A 20,185-nucleotide genomic window follows, 5' to 3' on the forward strand; every position below is an offset into this window, starting at 1 on the left:
GCCCTGGCTGCGAGAGGCCCTGAGGTAAGCCCGTGTGGGGCACATGGGGCAGCTCCATCCCCCTGCCTCATGATGGCAGCTGTGGTGGCTCACCCTGAAACCTCCTGCACTGCTACAAGCAGAAGAAGTGGGCCTCCTGTACATTGGTGGGTGAGGGGGGGGAAAGAAACCCTAGTGCTCATTTTGGGGCCCAAAAGAAAATAAGACCTGGTGTGTAGGTATAGGTATATGTACATATATACATATGTATTGAATAGTAGAATTTATGTTAGATAGGAAATATTATAATGTACTTGAGTACAACTATTTGTTTAGTGACCATTAAAAGTTATTAACAGCACTCAAAAAAAATAACTTACAACTATTCCTCACAACTGTCACAGCATCCCCATGGTGATTGGGCGCTTCACAACTAGGGACTTTGGAGGTCTTTTAGTCTAACCTCCGGCTCTGGGCAGGAATATTCATTCCTTAATTCTTTATTATATACCCTGTTCACCCAAAAATAAGACCTCCCCGGATAATAAGCCCAATCGGGCTTTTGAGTGCATGGGCTAAAATAAGCCCTCCCCTTAAAATAATCCCTCCCCAAAAATATTGCAACACAGCAGGAGCCATGAGGTAATCACTCTCGCTGCCTCCTGCACCTCAAAAATAATAAGACCTCCCTGAAAATAAGGCCAAGTGGTTATTTCAGGGGTCAAAAGAAAATAAGACCCTGTCTTATTTTCAGGGAAACACGGTAGGAATAGGGCTCTAGAGATGATATAACGTATGTTAAATAAGGTTGGTGTTAGATCACTTTCCCTTTTGATACCTACATAGGAAGGTATCTTTAAGTATCATTTCAAATTTGACTCTGCCCTAGCTTCTCTTTAAGAGCAGTGAAAGCAGCCATCTTGGCTAAAATGATAACAATGAAAAAGTATTATTAAAAGTAAACCCGAGAAAGGTAGAAATTTGTACACCTTTCAAAACCAATGTGAACCTTTTTTTTTGCAGTTCAGTATGAGTAAGAATTAAGGCTATTAGGAAAAGTTATCCAACACCTGCAATATTTAACGTACATTATATAATCTCTAGTGCTCTAACACCTAATCTGACAACAAAATGAGATTCCTGCAAGAAAATAGCTTTTTCAGGCACACTAAATATCCTTCTGTTCAGAAGAATGTTTAATCCACTTGGATCATGTGCCTGGATTTTCTTAGAGCATGCTGAGATAACAACATTCCGCTGTGTCTTGGCACCATAAAAACATTTGCTTATAAAAATAAAAGAAAAATATAGTCTCATGGGGAGAATACCTCGTTGAATTTACTTTTTCCATAGTTTAAATATTGAACTTTCAAAAACAATTTTTAAATAAATACGCCTCGTTCTCTTTGTGGGTCATGTCCAAACATCTCTTCCATTAATATCTTAAATCTGTCAATGTACATACATAACCTTTCTACATGATAATCACTTATTCAGTGTAAACTGAATATTTGCCAGGGGAAAAGAAAAAAGACTTAAATCCTGCTCACACCTCCACCTAGTGGTATGAAATTAATTCTGCACCCCTTTTTTCAATTTCAGAGCAATAAATGGATAGAGTATTAATAAATGTATCGTTCTCTAACTGCTAAAGCATTTACTTACTCCAGAAGGTTCAGCTGGGTGCTTGACTTCTTTACTTGGTTCTCTTAACCTGTAGGTACATTCGTATCCGATTCCGTTTGCTACTAATTTCACAAGAAACATTGTTTATGCATGTATACAGATGCACAGGCAATTAAACAAAGTGCCTTTTTCAGAGCCAAGCCTTCGAAAGGATGCAGATACATTTATGCTCGGAAAAGGGGTGCTTATCTCATGCTAATTTGCTTTGCATTCCCCCTGTGAATATTTGACCCAGTCTTAATCCTGATTACAAACATTTGAGAGCAATCTATTCTGAATTAAAACTCACTGATATAAGTAAGATAAAGGGTGTTCTTATATTCTGTCATGAAAATAATTATAAAACAAAACAATTTAGCATCATGTTCTTGATTATTTTAAATGTGGCTCTGCTTTTATCTGGAGGCCTTTCAAATTAATATTCAACTGTTAAAAATATATAATGTTTTTAATAAAGCCCTTCCCCTTTAAAATTCAATCATTGCTAGTGTGGGTTTTCCAACATCTAAAAGACTGACTTTTGAAAATCAGGAAACAGAAATACAGACCAGAGCTTTGGATTCATTTGTAAACTCATGTTCCAAGGCCACTTAAGTACCTGGTTGGTTCCTGTTTAATCTCAAAAAAACTTCATTTATAGAAATAGTAAGTAAATATTGCCTTTCCATTTAATCCCTCAGAACTAAGAAGAGATTAAATCTGCAAACTTCCGTTTCACTTGCATATTTATGCCTTTCCAAAAATTAACAGGACAATTTGTTCTCAGTTATATCCATTTATATCTTTATGCATGTATTTTCCTCACACACTTTCCTAATAGAGCTTTAATGTGAAAACACAACTTGTATATATTTTAAAGCTGCAAACTGTATTATAAAATTTGAAGAAGTTTAGATTGGAACACAGAGATTCTTATTTTTTTGTAAATGGAAGAGACCTCAATGTAACACACACACACACACACACACGCTTAGATGGTGCATGCCTTTACTGTTTAAGATGCAAGGATGTCAACATTAAAGCATATCCTGTTTTCTTTTTCTCATATGGACAGTAATACTTCTGATCATGCTATAATCTATCATTTTTAAGATTAAGGGGGAAAAAACAGCCCTTCTCATACTTGCAAGTCTTACTTCAACTCTTCCTATTAATTCTACCCAGACCTTCAGCAAAATATGTCACTGGGCTTCCTTTCTAATATTGAAGTGCATAGGCTTTTTAAAAAAATCAAATAACCATGCTAACTTTTGAATTTTTCTCATATCATAAGCCTTATAGCAATAACTGTAATCTCTGTGCATTTATTTCTTTACTTCAACAGCCTCTGCAGGATTGTATTCAGCAGAGAAGGTAGACAATTTATTCAACTGGTCTTCATCTTGTGCAAATTGAGAAAATAATTCAAGTATTTTCTTTGCGTCACACTTTCTACTGAATTATGAAATTTTCATTCAGAGCTTCTCAAACTCAGAAAATCCTCAGTAATTGTTAACAGTTATTTTCCACAATTTATTGAGTAAATATTAAAGTCATCCAGCAAGAGGACAATTGTGCAGGTCTAACAAAAATAAAACATGCAAAACAAAGTTCTCAAAAATATATTTCTATTTCACAGGGGAAAATATCAAGGAAAAGCTACTACCGTAGTAAAGTACCCAGAAGAAACCCAGGTATATTATTTAAGGAAGTAATAATACAAAAGAAGATCATTTATATTTATTTAAAAAAACATAAAGAGTAAAAACATAAAGAGAAACATTTTTACTATACAGTATTGTGTAAAAAAGGACAATCCCTACCCTCTCTCAAAATCTGAGCCACAAGCTACACAGATGTAAGTGAAGTGACTCCCATGTCTTTGTATTTCTCTAACCTCTGAGATTACTAGGCTTCCTATGTGTGCATAATTGTTTTGCTAATTAATATAAGGAAAAATAACAGAGTGCAAAGCAAAGCATCAACTTCTAACACCATCTTCCAAGGATACTTCTGGGTAGGTTCTAATAGGCTTCGTAGGTTTTCTTAAGTTCTTAGATTTCAATCTAGTACTCTGTGTATCAAATATGATAGTATACAGGGTCGGTAAAGTACATCATCAGTTGAGTGTTTTGTAATAGGTAACCATGTTACCTATCCTTTTCGGGAGAGGGGGCGGTCTAGAAATTCGAAGAAAATAAATAAAATAAACAAAATAATGTTGTGAATAGTAAGCTCCTCCCATAAAAACTGCTCCGTGAAACAAGTTCTACACTTGTTCTCTGGTCTACAAGCCTTTTCTATCAGTGAAGGACACCAAAACTCTTGAGAATTGTTCAGAAGAAAACAAAATGGTAAAGTCCTATCATATGGGCAGCAATACATTCATATGACATTGGATTTATCATAAAGCTTAAATTAATTTAAATTATATAGCGTTGAGTAATCTTAGGAAGCTAAGCAAGACCAGTTCTGATTAGTACTTGGAGGCCCCCAAGCGATCCCAGGCTCACTGTTAAATTTGGGATGACCAAATTCCACAAAGCAATGGCAAATCATTTTCATACTGTGTCACAAAAACTAATTCTGTAAATATTTCCATGTAACCGCCACTACCTGAACTTGCCTTGCTAACAATAGCACTAGCATTACCCTTCAAGGACCATCATAATCCATCTTTAACTTTGATGCCCTCCAGGGCCTTATGTTCCTTATCTTTTTAGTTTTGTATCCCAATAAATCCTTACCCAAACCCCATTTAATCATTGTTCCACTAGCCTCAATGTTCAAATGGTATTTTCTCAAACATAATGCCAACTTGTGCTGGAATTCTAGAATTTTAGGTATTCCAAGTCTGAAACACTAACTTCAGAAATTTTAATTCAATGTTCCGGAAATTACCAGGTTATGAAAACTGTTTTCTGAAACTCAATTAGTCTGTGTTCATGAAAGCCAATTAATATCCTTATATTAACTGTATGAAACTATTCACTACCAGATCTGTGTAAAAATAACTCTATAAATAAAAGACAAAATTAAGAAGGTCTTAAGTGCTATAAACCTGTTGAGCTGCATACGAAAGTCATAAAAACTGGCCCTTTTATTCATATGAACTTGAACTCGAAAATTGACTCTCTGAAAAAAGGGTACGGTTTTGCCTACATTAAATATTAAAACACATATAATGGGGAAATCCCAACATAAGAAACAACTGCAGGATTAAGTGCCCAAAGTGAAATGAAATATAAATGTTGGCTTGCCCCAAGGAATTAAGTCGGGTAATGCAATGCCAGCAACTACTGAGATATCAGCAAGGAACATAATAGCTGGGGAGGGCTGCTTATATTACTCTCAGTATGTGTTTCATGAACCTGACACAGGTCCTGACAATGGAGAACTCAGAGGACTTATTTACTGAATACTCTTGAACTTGGATACAGCATTCAAGTGACCGTTAGCTTTATTGGATTGGTATGGATCAGTGCATAACACTGGTGCACAACAACAAGAACTATAAACTGTACAAATCCTTGAAAAGAAATGTTTAGCGGTGTATTCTAATGTCAGAATAGTTGGCCATTATCAAATGCACCAACTTCAGGTTCTCAGCTATTTGCTATATATAAACTCAACTGAGGCGTCATATTTTTTTAACCTGGATAACAATACTAAAAACATTAAGGTAGATGTATATGACTGATTTTTACCTCTTGTCTTGCCACACGTATTGTTGTTCAATCACCCTACTCAAGTAATTAAACTTTGTGGGACAATCTAGAGGAATAGATCCTCTATGTAGGGATGTCCAAAACCTACTGAAACAACTCATAAACAAGTTCTCTGCAACATTATCCTTCTCGTCTAATCCGTACCAACATGGCATGGTCAAAAGCTACTCTAGAGCTAAAGCTGGCGTATTCTGGATGTGGTCACCAAAACATAACTGTTTTGCCTGGAACACCATGTTAGAAACCTCACAAAATGCTTACGATTTGGATGATGAAAACCATTGGAATAGCCAAATGAACACAATCCAGAGTATAATGATAACCAATTTGGATTTCTGTCTGAACCTAAAGGTTTTATATAAACCTACTTCCATGTTATCCATATTACTCTCACACAAATCAGTCAGAAAAAATATATATGAAAGTATTGTAAAATGTGCACTGATAAGTATGTGATTATACTTCATATTATTATGCTTGGTCATTTTAGCAAATTAGAATACATCCAAATAACATTGCCAAATATATACACAGTACATTCATATAAATACATGTCTATATTTCAATTTTAATTCTTCTCAAAATACATACAAATTATATGTTGCTTAAGCAAATATCCATAGGCATACCATCCAAAATAATGTCCCTGTGGCCAGAGTTGCATATTGATCAATCGTGGAAAGCACACTGAATATAAGGCAGATCAGCACTATGAGGAAACTGGGGGGGGAAGAAAAAAAAAACAAAAATTAAAATCACTAAAACATTTAGTTAAGGTTATTTTTTTAAAAAAAGAAACAATAAATGAGAAATAAATAAAAATTCCTCTCTTTCAACAGTGTAATAAGCTGCAAAGGAGAAAAATAAAGATTGCTCTCACTCAACAGGAGAAAAATAAAATTGATCTCACTCAACAGAATGTGGGATAAAGGGACTGTGAAGGAACTTAGTCTAATTTTTAGTCTCTTTTTTATCAGGTAACGAAGTCTTTGGATAAGGTTTTACATGAAAATAGAAATTCAGCTTCTCCATTGAGACACAAAGTTAACAGAGCTATAAACAATGCTTGCAAGGAGCTATCTGTTCATATATAGATGTACTTACACAAGGAACTGCTTGCGTAGGTACATGGATAGTGTGTGGAATTCCCCTTACCAATTCAGCTGCCAAGGTTGAAAGTGTAGTTCTTTCAACAAAAAATGACATTATCCCACCAAAACAGCTATTGATAGCAATATACGTCATATAAATAAGACCAGAAATGAAATCAGAGCAGAATTTAGAACTTTCCATTCTAATCATTAGTTCCAAGCAAGCTACCCAAGAAGAAAATCATTGATTTCCACTACAGTAAATTGATAAGTGTGGAGAAAAGGTAAGGATCTTATTGAATTTTTGAAAAACTATTTCAAGAATCTGCCAAAAATATATAATTAAAATAAAAAGTGATTACACGTATTATTTCTGTATTTCCATAAATATAGTTCTTTGCGTGTATACACAAGCCCAAAGAGTTCATTCTGATGAACTTTTAAAGGCCAAGTAAGACAGCACATTTAACCTAATTGCACAAAATGGAAAATTTTGCAGCTCTCCATCGGCTATAGCATGTCAGATGCTATTTCTCAAACCACAAAATGTGCTGATCACAGATATGCTTAGAATTTGCTAGAAGATGTTATGGTTATAGGGTGCTACAATGACTTTGTCCATCGTATCCTAATTCTGCCTCCCTTCAGCTTTCACTATGCTGGAAAATACATTATTAAGCAAATGCCATTTTTAACTCTGAACTGGAATTCCTGAAATCCACCACATCTTCATCCTTTTTAAGAAAGGATAGATCTTAAAATGTGAACTGCTAAGTTTCTGATTACATATTGCAGGGTTTGGGCATTTTAGCAGATCTTAAAAGGATAGATAGAAAGATCCTGTTAAGTAAGATACCTAAATAGGATACACAGGAACCAACAGCAGCTAATACAGCTAGCCTCACTTAGCAACTTCTCGAAGTTATGACAGACCTCCTCTCCCACAAAAGCTACTTCCAACCCAGTTCCAGAGTTCCATGGTTATACACAACCCAGAGGTCACATGACCACATTTTGGACACCAGTTCATCTTTACAACCAGTTGTAGCATTTCCTAATCATGCAATTACGATTTAATCCCCGCCACCTCTGTTTCCAGCCTTTTTAGCTGATTTTCAAAGAAAAATGCCCAAAGAAATTGATTAATTGATTAACTTAATCACCCCGGTATTTGCTTAACTATCCTGTTCATTTAATGCCCATAGCATTTGTTTTATGATTGCTGCAAAAAAAGGTCATAAAATTGAGTCTGGTCACAAGGTCCTCAATATAGGACCATCATGACTTAAACAGAAATTCCAGGCTCCATTATGGTCATAAATTGAAGACTACAGGTGGTCCTCAACGTATGACCACAATTGAGCCCAAAATTTCAGTTGTTAAGTGAAACATCTGTTAAATGAGTTTTACCCCATTTTATGACCTTTCTTGCCTCAGTTTTTAAGTGAATGACTGCAATAAATTAGTAACCCGGTTATTAAGTGAATCTGGATTTCCCATTGATTTTGCTTGTGAGAAGGTGGCAAAAAGTGATCACATGACTTCAGGACACTGCACCTTTCATAAATATGAGTCAGTTGCAAAGCATCTGAGTTTCGATCAGACGATCATGGGGATGCTTCAAAGGTCGTAACTGTAAAAGAATGGTCATAAGTCACTTTTCCCAGTGCCGTTGTAACTTTGAACAGTCACTTGTTGTAAGTCAATGACTACCTGTACCTGTAATTGAAAATATTCCACCACCATATTCCGACAGCATATTGTTTAACAATATAATATACTCCATCATGGCTTCCCTCCAGTATAAATAGATTGTCTATAAAATGGGCCCCCTCCCTCGTGTTCTTCTAACAAATTGTTACAATCTGATTGTTTCAGAAAATCTTAAGAGACTTCGGTATTGGTGTTGTGAATGAAATATGGGGCAGTGGAATTGTATTTTTTACTTGTTACTTTACTTTGTAGAACTTACTGTTAATTATATATTGTATTGCATTTTTAAAACTATAAATCATTTAAATATAGGATTGAAGGACTACGAAAGTCTAGAACTAAATAATATCACCGATGACACAAGAATAAGTTTACAAGAACTTAAGGAAACAGTTACTGACAGAAAAACCTGGGAAATTGTTTATTGAGTAACAAAGAGACAGCATTTACTGAATAACTGTGCAACATTCGGGACAATTGTGATTTTCTGCCATTTGAGAATTACATTTTATTCTATATATGAATGGGTTTATTCGATAGATTTATATTCTGTCTTTCCTTCGTGAGCTAAAGGTAGCAAGCATATTACTCCCGCCTCCATTTCCCCCCTCCCTTAACAATAATCATGTGGTTATGCAAGCCGCGGGCCTGCGCCCTAGAGATGCAGCTGACCGTGCAAAATGGCGCTCAATGATCCAAAAAGCGGACCCTGCACCTGCAGGAATACCTAGGAGAAAGAAGAACAATAATCTTGTGTGGGGGGGGGGGTAATGTCTGTGTGTGAGAAACAGACAGACTGACTCAGTGATTGACTCAGAGACAGACAGACTCAGACTATTGAATTTCTATGGCTAAATGTAAATTGGAGTCTGAGTCTTCTCAGTTAACCCCTATGTTACATTGGTTCTACAATTACTTTTACATTTCCATGTATGTTACAAGAACTGAGCAATCAACACCAAGGTGACCATAGATTAACACCAGATCAACAATCTAGGAGAGAACAATATACACCAATCAAAGAATTGTTGAACAAGCCAACAGTAAATAACCCAATCCTCCCCCCTCCCCCCCCAAAGAACCTCTACCAAGATCACTCCTGAAACAAGGCAAGCCACTAGAATACAAATTCTCTACTAGTACTGATGATGCTACCTAGTTTCGGTAATGAAACATGTGCAAAAAAACAACCAAGCTAACAACCAAGGTCAAAGAGCACCAAGATATCCCTTAATCTTCAGTAAGAAGATGAAGAGCTGAGGTGGCACAGTGGTTAGAGTGCAGCACTGCAGGCTACTTCAGGTGACTGCTAGCTGCAGTTTGGCAGTTCAGCTCTCACCAGCTCAAGGTTGACTCAGCTTTCCATCCTTCTGAGATGGGAAAATAAGGACCCAGATTGTTGGGGATAATATGCTGATTCCGCTTAGAGAGGGCTGTAAAAGCACTATGAAGCAATATACAAGTCTAAGTGCTATTGCTAAGAAAAAGAAAAAGATGTCAGAGAGGTTCTTACACAAGAGTTTGTGAAATTTACTTGAGTAAGGATTCCTAAATAAAGAGCAAAGCGAAGTGTTTTTTAAAAGGGTCTACACATCTATTCATATTACAGTATTAAACTCCTTAATGGGTCATAAATATAATAGAAAAGTGGGAAGAATTGATATTAAACTCTAGTAAAACCAGATGTCTGAGTTTCGTAGCTGCTGCTGTTCAAGAAACTATGCTAAAATTTTGTTGGAAATCAAGATAATCTGTGAAGGTAGCCATTGATAGTTACTCTGGATTAAGCAGTAAATCTAACCACTAGATGGCAGCGCATCAAAACGCATGACATTCCTTCATCAAGTACAGTATTGTAAAAGTGTATGAGGAAAAACAGAAAATATAAGGTAAAATATAAGGTCATATATTTACAGAGCTGAAAAACATATTCATTTAACTTATATAATAAATATGCAAAAAAAGTATTTTTTTTCCAGAAAAGTAGTCCAGATACTTTTTAAAAATGGCTTTGGGACACCCAATGACCATTGTATTATATGCTGATTTTGTAAAACCACTTAGAGAGGGGCTGTAAAGCATTGTGAAGTGATAAATAAGCCTAAGTGCTATTATCATCAGCCTGCTCATAGACGTAGAATGAAAACACATACAGAGAAGAATGAACATGTCATATCTGGAAAGGCCTAGCTGTGTTTTTACTTCCATTATGTTTAACTGAAACAGCTGGTTCCATCGCAATGTTAAGCATATTTCTAAAAAGATGCAATTTATACCACTTGAAAATTATCCCGAATCCTTTCATCAGTGAGTCTTAGAACACCCAAATGAAAAAAAAAGGGGGGGAGGGGACTGAAAATGCTAGGCCAGGGGTGTCCAAACTTGGGAACTTTAAGACTTGTGGACTTCAACTCCCAGAATTCCCCAGTCAGCCATGCTGGCTGGGGAATTCTGGGAGTTGAAGTCCACAAGTCTTAAAAGTTCCCAAGTTTGGACATCCCTGTGCTAGGCAGAAGTGGTTTGTGTTTAGGTGCAGATATTCTAGTTCTTCTTATAATATCAGGAAAGCAGAGTTCCAGAGAGGGGGGAAAAGAAAAAAAAATCCAATGAGTAGGACATTATATGACATTTTAATATAATCAAAGAGGGCAATTGCTTGACGTAGAAGAGATAAAAATAAATAAATATCTGGGTTTCCTGGTACTAGTGCCAGTCATTTTATTTGCACTTGACTGCAGGTTAAGAATTTAGAGAAAGTCTTATATTTCATGCATCTTCTCTGCATTGATTATGTCACATCAAGTTTGTGTTGACTCTTTAGCAATCACACAGATGTATTTTTTCCAATCTGGTCTTTCAAGTCTCTCAATAATTTATTCCTAGCCAATAAAACTGAATTCATTCACCTGGCTTCTAGTTGTACTCTGTTTCTCTTTCCTTTCACCTTTCCCAACATTATGGAAAGTTAGGGAGTTTATCAAAACATGATAATTTGAGCCTGGTCATGTGTCTATCCAGATTAATTGGTTCTTACTGTTTGGTGGTGTACAGTGGGGTTTTTTTTTGGGGGGGGGGGTGTTGGTCATTCATGGAATTCCCAGATGTTTTTTTCTAAAAGCAATATTAGAACATTAATACTCTTATAATTAAAATATTTATAATTATAAGATAATTAAGATAAGATTATAAACTAACACAAACTAAGAAGATAAAAATAAAAAAGAAATAGAGAAAAAAAAAGAAAAAAAAAGACTATACAGATAGTGCCATCTTTATGGCCACAGTTGGAATATCGATAATTGAGCGAAGCAATAGTTAACTGATATGCCAGGTGACTGCTTTATTCAATGATCACAGTGGAGCCTCTGGGTGTGATCATTAAGCAATCTCCCAGGTCATTAAGTAGACAGAGCAAAAGAGCTGCCTGCTAGATTTCATGGAGCTGAAATTCTCCCAGCAGGTAACCCTTTCGGTCTCAAACACTCCTGGAGCCAAACTAAGGATTTATTCTCTCCTTCATGAATGGAGGGGAAATCCTACATGGGTCTGCAGGAACAGAGCTAAATGCAAGCTGGTTGCCAAGCACCCAAAATGCCTTCATGTGACCATGAGGGAGGGGAGATGTTTTACCAAAGCCAGAAATGTTTGATGGGCCATAAAACATCCTATCTGAAGCTTTCATAACTTTGAATAATCCTTAAACATTTGGGTGTAATGTGAGGACTATCTATAGCTGTGATGGTGAACCTATGGCACGTGGGCCATAGGCGGCACACAGAGCCCTCTCTGCAGCCTTGCCAGCTGTTGCCCCAGCCCAGTTCCATCAGGCATGCACACGCATCTCCCGTCAGTCAGCTGCTCTTCAGGCCTCTGCCACGCATGCACAGGGCCTTGTCCGATCTCCACAGGTTTCCCCCCCAGCAAGCCCTACCTTTCTACTCCATCTCTGCCACCCACACCAACCTGGAAGCCAAAAATGGGGTGTGGGGGTGCCGCGTGAGGGCCCCCGCGCCCCATTTTGGGCCTGGAAACTTCCTGCACCAACTTGGAAGCCAAAGCGGGGGGGGCACATGCGGCTCTCGCATTGCATTTTGGGGATTGGGGTACACACATGGGCATTTGTGCGTGCACGCTTTGTACACTCGGCACCAAAAAGGTTAACTATCACTGACCTATAGTAAAGAAAAAGTTTTTTAAAAATGTTTTCCTCTTTCATCATGGCAAGTATAAACAATTTTAGTAACTTAACATCTTCTCTTTAAATACAACAAATGATCTCTTCTTTCCATCTCCCAGCTCTTATTTATAAACAAATCTTTAAAACCTCATCGTTTGTTCCTAGTAAGCAAAGTCCATTAAGGTTAGCAGAGTTAACAGCATGTCCTTTTAACCTTTAACAAATCAATTTTATATTCTTTCCTTTTATTTATCTTTCCTTTTACTTAAACAACCTTGACCCTTCAAATAATGGCTTAGACTTTTATTTCTTTTCATTTTCCTATGTTGCTTTTCACAAACTTTTTCATAACTTTAACAAGTCTCTTTTGTAAATCCAATATAGGAAATTATGCAGATTAGACTTTTGATTTCTTATTTATATATGCCTTTTAAATCTCAAGACATCAGCAGGCTTCATTTGTATATCGCATGCTGCATCTTTTCCATTATCATTCTAGTAGCCTGTCATTTTCAGTGCACTTTCAAATTTAAGAGCAAAAAATTAAAATTCTTAACTATTGGATCCATAGTTCACAAATATCGCTGAATACATCCAATGTTAAAGTATTTTGTTTCATTCTGTATTGGATTCTGTAAGTCACATTTAAATTTTGTTGTTAATACCACTTTATAATGCCTTGGTAAGGCCACACTTGGAATACTGCATTCAGTTTTGGTCGCCACTATGTAGAAAAGATGTGGAGACTCTAGAAAGAGTGCAGAGAAGAGCAACAAAGATGATTAGGGGACTGGAGGCTAAAACATATGAAGAACGGTTGCAGGAACTGGGTATGTCTAGTTTAATGAAAAGAAGGACTAGGGGAGACATGATAGCAGTGTTCCAATATCTCAGGGGTTGCCACAAAGAAGAGGGAGTCAAACTATTCTCCAAGGCACCTGAGGGTAGAACAAGAAGCAATGGGTGGAAACTAATCAAGGAGAGAAGCAACTTAGAACTGAGGAGAAATTTCCTGACGGTTAGAACAATTAATCAGTGGAACAGCTTGCCTCCAGAAGTTGTGAATGCTCCAATACTGGAAGTCTTTAAGAAGATGTTGGATAGCCATTTGTCGGAAACGGTATAGGGTTTCCTGCCTAGGCAGGGGGTTGGATTAGAAGATCTCCAAGGTCCCTTCCAACTCTGCTATTGTATTGTATTGTATTGTATTGTATTGTATTGTATTGTATTGTATTGTATTGTATTGTATTGTATTGTATTAATTTCCCCTTTAATTATAATCTTTAGTTCCTTTTGGTTCCCTCTAGTGTCCAGCTTTCAAAGTCCCATCCTACTATATTTCTTTTTAAGAATTCAAAACAAGATTTTCCCATAGGAAGGATTGTTATAATTAACTTCAAAATCTTATTTCAAATCAATCCGGACCCTTGGACTGTTTATAACTTCCTAGAATCAACATTTCAATCATTTTTAAAAGATTAGTTGAATGCCTTAAAATTGTATTTAAAATTTCTTTCTTTCCTCTTCAATTTCCCTTCCTCTTCTACTTCCCTTCCTCTGTAAATTCTATATGAGCACCACATGAGTTTCTCTATACCTTATCATCTGACCTAAGGTTTCTTTGTATAAACCTTTTGTACTCGTAATAGTGCTGTGTCTGTCTGGGCACTGACTCATTTCTTATCTCTGTTGTTATAATCAAAACAATTATGAATGTTTAATTTTGTTATCCTTCAAGAATGAAGCACTATGCAACAGGTGAATGTTAATTGTAAAGTTGCAAAGAACTGAAGAAATATAGCAATAGGATATTCTTGGCATTATCAATGAAGGAATTCTGCTCTCAGAATATATTAACAATGATTCTGTCATGCCATCACTACAGTTTGCATCCTGGGAACATAGTGTGTCTGTCACTGAAATTTACAATCCCTACACTGGAGAACCTTCAATACCAAGAGGTATTTTCAAAATGAAATTAGGAAATTACATTTGAAAATTTGATTATTAGATTTTTTTCTGAAAGCAAGTGACTTCTTTTCAACCTTATAGTGATTGAGAAAACCAAAACTGTCTGACAAATATGAAGGCAAGACATTACCAGCAACCTTCACCAAGCATACTGGGAGGTCTTGGATTGGGAGATGGGACCTGGGGTGGGGATTGGTGTGAATCTGTCTGTTTTGGTGGTAACAAGTATAGCGAGATACGGCGGGAGAAAGGAGACAGGGCACCCCCAGGGAATATGATGCTGTCATCTTATATGGTGTTGAGTTCTAACTGCCTGAATTCAGCCTCATTTCCTAGAGGTCCTACAGAGGTCCTTGTTTTTGGCTGCTACTACTAAACGCCAGGTCAGTCTGTAATAAGGCCTCCTTCATCTGTGATTTAATCTCAATAATGCATGCCAGGTCAGCCCTCTCAACTGTGATTTAATCACGATGAGAGGAAGGATCTGGAATGCATTATTGAGATTGCTGACTCTGGGGGCAGGGATTTCCCTCTTGGAAATGTGGTCAGCTGGATTTCAGAGATGACATCAGCCAAGGTCAGGGGTGGGAGTATGGCAACTGTCTCGGAAGGCTTTCCGGAGTGCTATCCTAGCTCAACACTAAATCCATTGCCCAAGTCCAAAACTGAGCACACTGAAATGGATATTACAAATAAACAAAAAGCATTTTTGCAGAAAAACTGAGTTGGTCTCCCTCAAAGCCCTAACAAAGTCCACCGGTGGGTTTTATACAGCATTTACCACAAGTTACATGACACAAAATCACAAGGTGTTTCTTTACAGTAATTCTTGCCTAAGTCCTCGACTTATGACCACAACTGATCCCAAAATTTCCATTGCTAAACAAGGCAGTTATTAAGTGAGCCATGCCACAGTTGTTAAGCAAATCAGTACACTAGTTAAGTTAATTCATGCAGTTGTTAAGTGAATCCAGCTTCCCCCATTCACTTCATTTGTAAGACGCTGGAGGACAAATGGTGATCACATGATCCCAGGACACTACAACCATCATAAATACATGCTGGCTGCCAAGCACCTGAATTTTGATCATGTGATTGTGGGGATTCTGCATCAGTTATAAGTGCAAGGATCGGTCATAAGTCTTTTTTCTCCCAGTGCCACTGCAACTTTCAATAGTCACTAAACAAATGGTTCTAAATTGAGAATGCCAGTGTGTTAATATTTACCATATTAAGCACAAATGCAGTAATCGTGCGCCTAAGCCAACCACAAAACTTTCATAATTCACACAAGATCATACTAGCACATTTCTGCTTTTTCTAACAACATACTTCTGTTTTTTTTAACGCCAGTCTGCAGATATCTAACTGGCACACTTACCTAGGGGGACCAGGGCCCTCCTGGGCAAGAGGACCCCTGAGGTTTACTTCAGGGTCACGCCAAATAATTTGTACAGCATTTCTGATAACTCACTGGATTCATACTTAGTTGGATGCCAGCATTTCTACAACTGTGGAGGTGCCTGAGGTACAGTCTTGCCCTGTTAATAGCAATAGCGCTTATATATACCACTTCTCAGTGCTTTACAGCCCTCTCTAAGCAGTTTTTACAGAGTCAGCATTAGGCCCCCAACAATCTGGATCCTCATTTTACCGACCTCAAAAGGGTGGAAGGCTGAGTCAACCTTGGGCCGGTGAGACTCGAACTGTTGGCAGCCAGCAGTCAGCAGAAGTAGCCTGTAGTACTGCACTCTAACCACTTCACCACCACAGCTCTGGAGTGATTTGAACCTGTTGACTTAAAGAACTGGACAGAATCCTTATGACTGGCCCACGTCCTTCCTTGCTAAGGCTATCCTGGGGTGAAATATGTGTGGACTCTAGCGGTGGTGAATTTATGCTTAACAAAGAGGCTTGCCCTTTGCCTCTTAAAGAGTCATTGATTCACCCCCTCCTTAAGAAGCCATGCTGGGTCCCACTATAGTAAACAACTTTTGCCCGGTGCCCAGCCTTCCCTTCCAATATCTAATCTTCCCTTCCGCAGTGAAGAACAAGAGGAAGGAGGTCTAAGCTTTACAACATTAGGGCCAAATTCAATTCTCCAGGGTCTTAAAAGGGGTGCTATCCTGCCTAGGTTCATTTATATTACATGTTGCATTATCAACTCAATTGTTAATCAGTTAAAAGGCAGTCACAGAGCACGTTTCTTTTGTTCCACATTTTTAAAAAACAATATCGTGCATATCTGTTAACATGGCTGACTAGAAAAAAACAAGATTTTGCAAAATTGCTCTCTGCTTTGTAATTTTACCCATTAACAGATAGGACAAGAAGCAATGGGTGGATAGAGCATTATGACTATTGCAGCATCCCCAGGGTCACCTAATCAAAATTCAGATGCTTCGCAACTAGTTCATAGTTACGACAGTTGCAGTGTCCTGGGATGACGTGATCAGTTTTTGCAACCTTCTGACAAGCAAAGTCAAGGGGGAAGCCATATTTACTTCACAACCGTGTTACTAATTTAACAACTACAGTGATTCACTTAGCAACTGTGCAGGGCTGGGTTTCTGCCAGCATTACTGCCAGTTCGGTGCGTGTGCAATTTTGCACTAGTGCGCTCGCTTCACTCACATGTGCGCCTGACACGTGCTCTGCACACTTGCACAGTTGCCTATAAATACGTCTGTGAATGCGCAGAACATTTTAAAAGGTAAAAAAAAGATGCTGCGGCGACCGGGGAACCGGTTCAGGGGCGTGGCGAGCATGCCAGCCCTACCGGTTCGGAGACCCAGTCGCCATTTCCACTACCGGTTCCACCAAATCAGTGCGAAATGGCAGCAACCCACCTCTGCAACTGTGGCAAGAAAGGGTGCACAAGAAAAGTCATAAAATGGGGCAAACCTCACTTAACAAATTTCTCACTTAGCAACATAAATTTTGGGGTCAGTTATGATAGTAAGTCGAGGACTACCTGTGTAGAATGCAGTTAAGTAACTATAAAAGGATCGGACCGCAATACTTGTCCCCACTTAGAGATCATATGGCAGCAATGAACATTCATATAAATAACGAATAAGTCTACTAGTGTGAAACTCCTGAAGTCCAGCTTCCATACACCTGCGTACAACCATTTCTCTAGCTGGGGCTAGGAACGAAAAAATGAAATAAATACAGTTGTAGTGTCAACACCTCAATCTCTCCATTGCTCAGACAAAGGCTGACCTTGTTTTGCAGCAGGACTCGTGCTCGCCTGATTCCATATACTTTATAATTTGGCACACCTTTATCTGTTGCAGAAAAACCTTCAGGATCATGACTAATAAGCAAATATGATCCTTTTATCTGGAGGCTATTTACTGTAGGGTTGAGGTTTTTTTTTTTTTTTTGGAATCAAAAGAAACAATAGAGTTCGTATTAATCCTGAGGTCAAAGAAAAACAACTGAAGAAAGGAACAGGCCCAACTTCATACTGGAAGCAAGCATGGAAAATCAGGTAGCTTCATATTCCAAAGCAACCAATTAATAATTTCACTGGTATTATCGGTTCTGATCAGGGACCTTATTATGTCTTTCAAAGGACACTGTGTAGGCAGGTAATAACATTTTCCTTAATAAATTCTATTTTTGCATCACAAGCAAAGGTTGTGTTTTCTGCTTTGTTCTGGGAAAGGTTGGCAGCAGGTTTGGAAAATCACAGAGGCAGTAATTTTCAGAACAGCAAAATAAATGATAAGGTCCAGCTGACAGTGTAATACAGCAATATAATATCAGAATAATATTATATTAATCACCCACACAAGCATTGCTTCAATAAAATTCAGCCTTAAATTCTGAGGATAGCTTACTTTTAAATACAGCTATTTGGAGACCAGTAGCCAAGATAAGGAGCTGCATATGGTCTCATTATATTCATTTTGCATTGGGTACATAGATATAGTTAAATTTAGAAGCAGACAGTCTGAATACTTGCCACGGTCCCTACTGATGGCCCAAATGTGCTAGGGCAGGGGTGTCAAACTTGATTTCATTGGGGGCCGCATCTGAGTTGTGTTTGACTTCGGGGGGCCAGGATGGGCGTGGCCAGGATGGGCATGGCCAGCTCGATGTCCCTCATGCCGAGGGGGCCTATGGTGGCCTGAGCATTCTGCCAGTGAAAACGGGCTCCCAAGCTCCGTTTTCAGCTGCGTCAGTTTCTTGCAACTTCTGTCAGTAAAAACGGAGCTCAGGAGGGCCGCCCACAGCCTCCCGAGTTCCCTTTTCACTGGCAGAGGCACTGTGGGCCAGTCCTTCACTGTATCCAGGGTGGCCCTGCAGGCCAGATCTAAGCACCCATGAGCGAGATTCAGGCCTTGAGTTTGACACCCCTGTGCTAGAGAATTGACTCTACCAAGTTCTGTAGGAGGATCAATAAAGTAACAAGTTAGCTCAGGACAAAATTATCCTAGTAATTTGCATCCTCTGCAACGACAATAGTGAAAGTAGCTGACATATAGCACCAAGAAACCACTCTCTCCATGGATGCAGTACGAAAGCTTCTATAGGAACAGGAAACCTGCCCAGTCTGGGATCTAGTGGGAAAGCAAGACTTCATAGACAAAAGTTCATACATTTTCAGTGTACATCTGCAGGTGTATTGCTCATTTTACAGATGAGAAATATGGCTTAAGAAGATTCACAGTCTACTCACATGGAAACCTGGCTCAGTTGATTTGTCTCATCATAGAAATAAAAATGTTTCCTGTTTTAACTTGTTCTTTGGTTAACAAACTAATTTACTAGGAATATAATTTGAAGTCCTGTGGCAAAAATCAGCATAAAGTTTAATGCCAGTGTTTAATGTATTAAACACACAGTGTAGATTTTTTTCTTAATAAAATGTTTAACCAATTTCGTTGTATACATGATGTACAATGTCAATAAAGTCTATACTATATTATCTGTGTTAACTGAATTCTCTAATTAGTGCAAATATGCTGCAACTAAATATTTATTTATACCACAAATCTTCGTTCTTTTTAGCCCTGTAAGATAGTCTGGACAAGAAGCAGAGCCAGGAAATACTAGCTCTAACTTTATGGTACAATTACATTAAAAACTTGCAAGACCCAATGAATTTCTCCTCTCCTTTCTTTTTACGGTCTGAAAAACTAGGGAAGATCCCTTCTGAAATATTTCCCATGCCCTCCCTCTTTCTGTGGGATGAAACACCTGCAGTTCTTCCTTCTGTCATTCCCACATACTATTACACTTTTTTGTTCTGTATTTTCTGATTAAACCAGTATTATTTTGAAAACCTGCAAGATGTTACCACTGAAGAATTACCTGCTATTTTAGGATTTATATTTCCAGTAGGTAAGTGCAGTTGTGCTACTTTTGCTTAGTTATTACAGAAAAATAAAGGAAAAGGTAAGAGAGGGGGTGAGGGAGAGATTTCAGGGGGCCCTTTTTATCAGGTAAATTGGGCATGGACCAAGTGACGGGTCTTTTCAGTGGTGGCTCCAATTTTATAGAGGTCTTTTCTGAACCTTAATTTTGAAAACTAGCTAAAGCAATACAGTTTAAAGGGCATTTAGTTTATTTTAATGGTCCTTTTGATGTCCTGGATTGTTCATGGGATTGTTTATTGTTATTTGTTTTGGTTTCTATGGTTAGAAGAGGCTATGTAAAATCTATGTTTTTTCTCACTTTCTCCAGTAGTAAGACTGAATGGAAGAGTGGTTTTGGAAGAACAATTTGACATGGGGAAACTGTTATTTCTCAATCAGAATAGAGCTGGAAGGGATCTTGGAGATCTTCTGATCCAGCTCCCTGCTCAAGCAGGAGATCCTATACAAGTTGAGACATGTGGCTGTCCAGTC

At 38.0% G+C, this 20,185-nt stretch overlaps 1 protein-coding gene across 3 annotated transcripts in view; it reads right to left on the reverse strand.

The window, feature by feature from the left end:
• Positions 1 to 20,185, reverse strand: part of KCNQ1 (potassium voltage-gated channel subfamily Q member 1) — a 393,720-nt gene that overhangs the window by 332,195 nt on the left and 41,340 nt on the right. For all 3 annotated transcript variants that reach the window (XM_081942341.1, XM_081942340.1, XM_081942339.1), the window contains exon 2: positions 6,002 to 6,092. In XM_081942341.1, the coding sequence (XP_081798467.1) occupies positions 6,002 to 6,092 (91 nt within the window). The remainder of the gene's footprint in view (positions 1 to 6,001; positions 6,093 to 20,185) is intronic.

The sequence above is a fragment of the Natrix helvetica genome (genome assembly GCF_964273705.1).
Source record: "Natrix helvetica genome assembly, chromosome: 1".
Lineage (NCBI taxonomy): Eukaryota > Metazoa > Chordata > Lepidosauria > Squamata > Natricidae > Natrix > Natrix helvetica.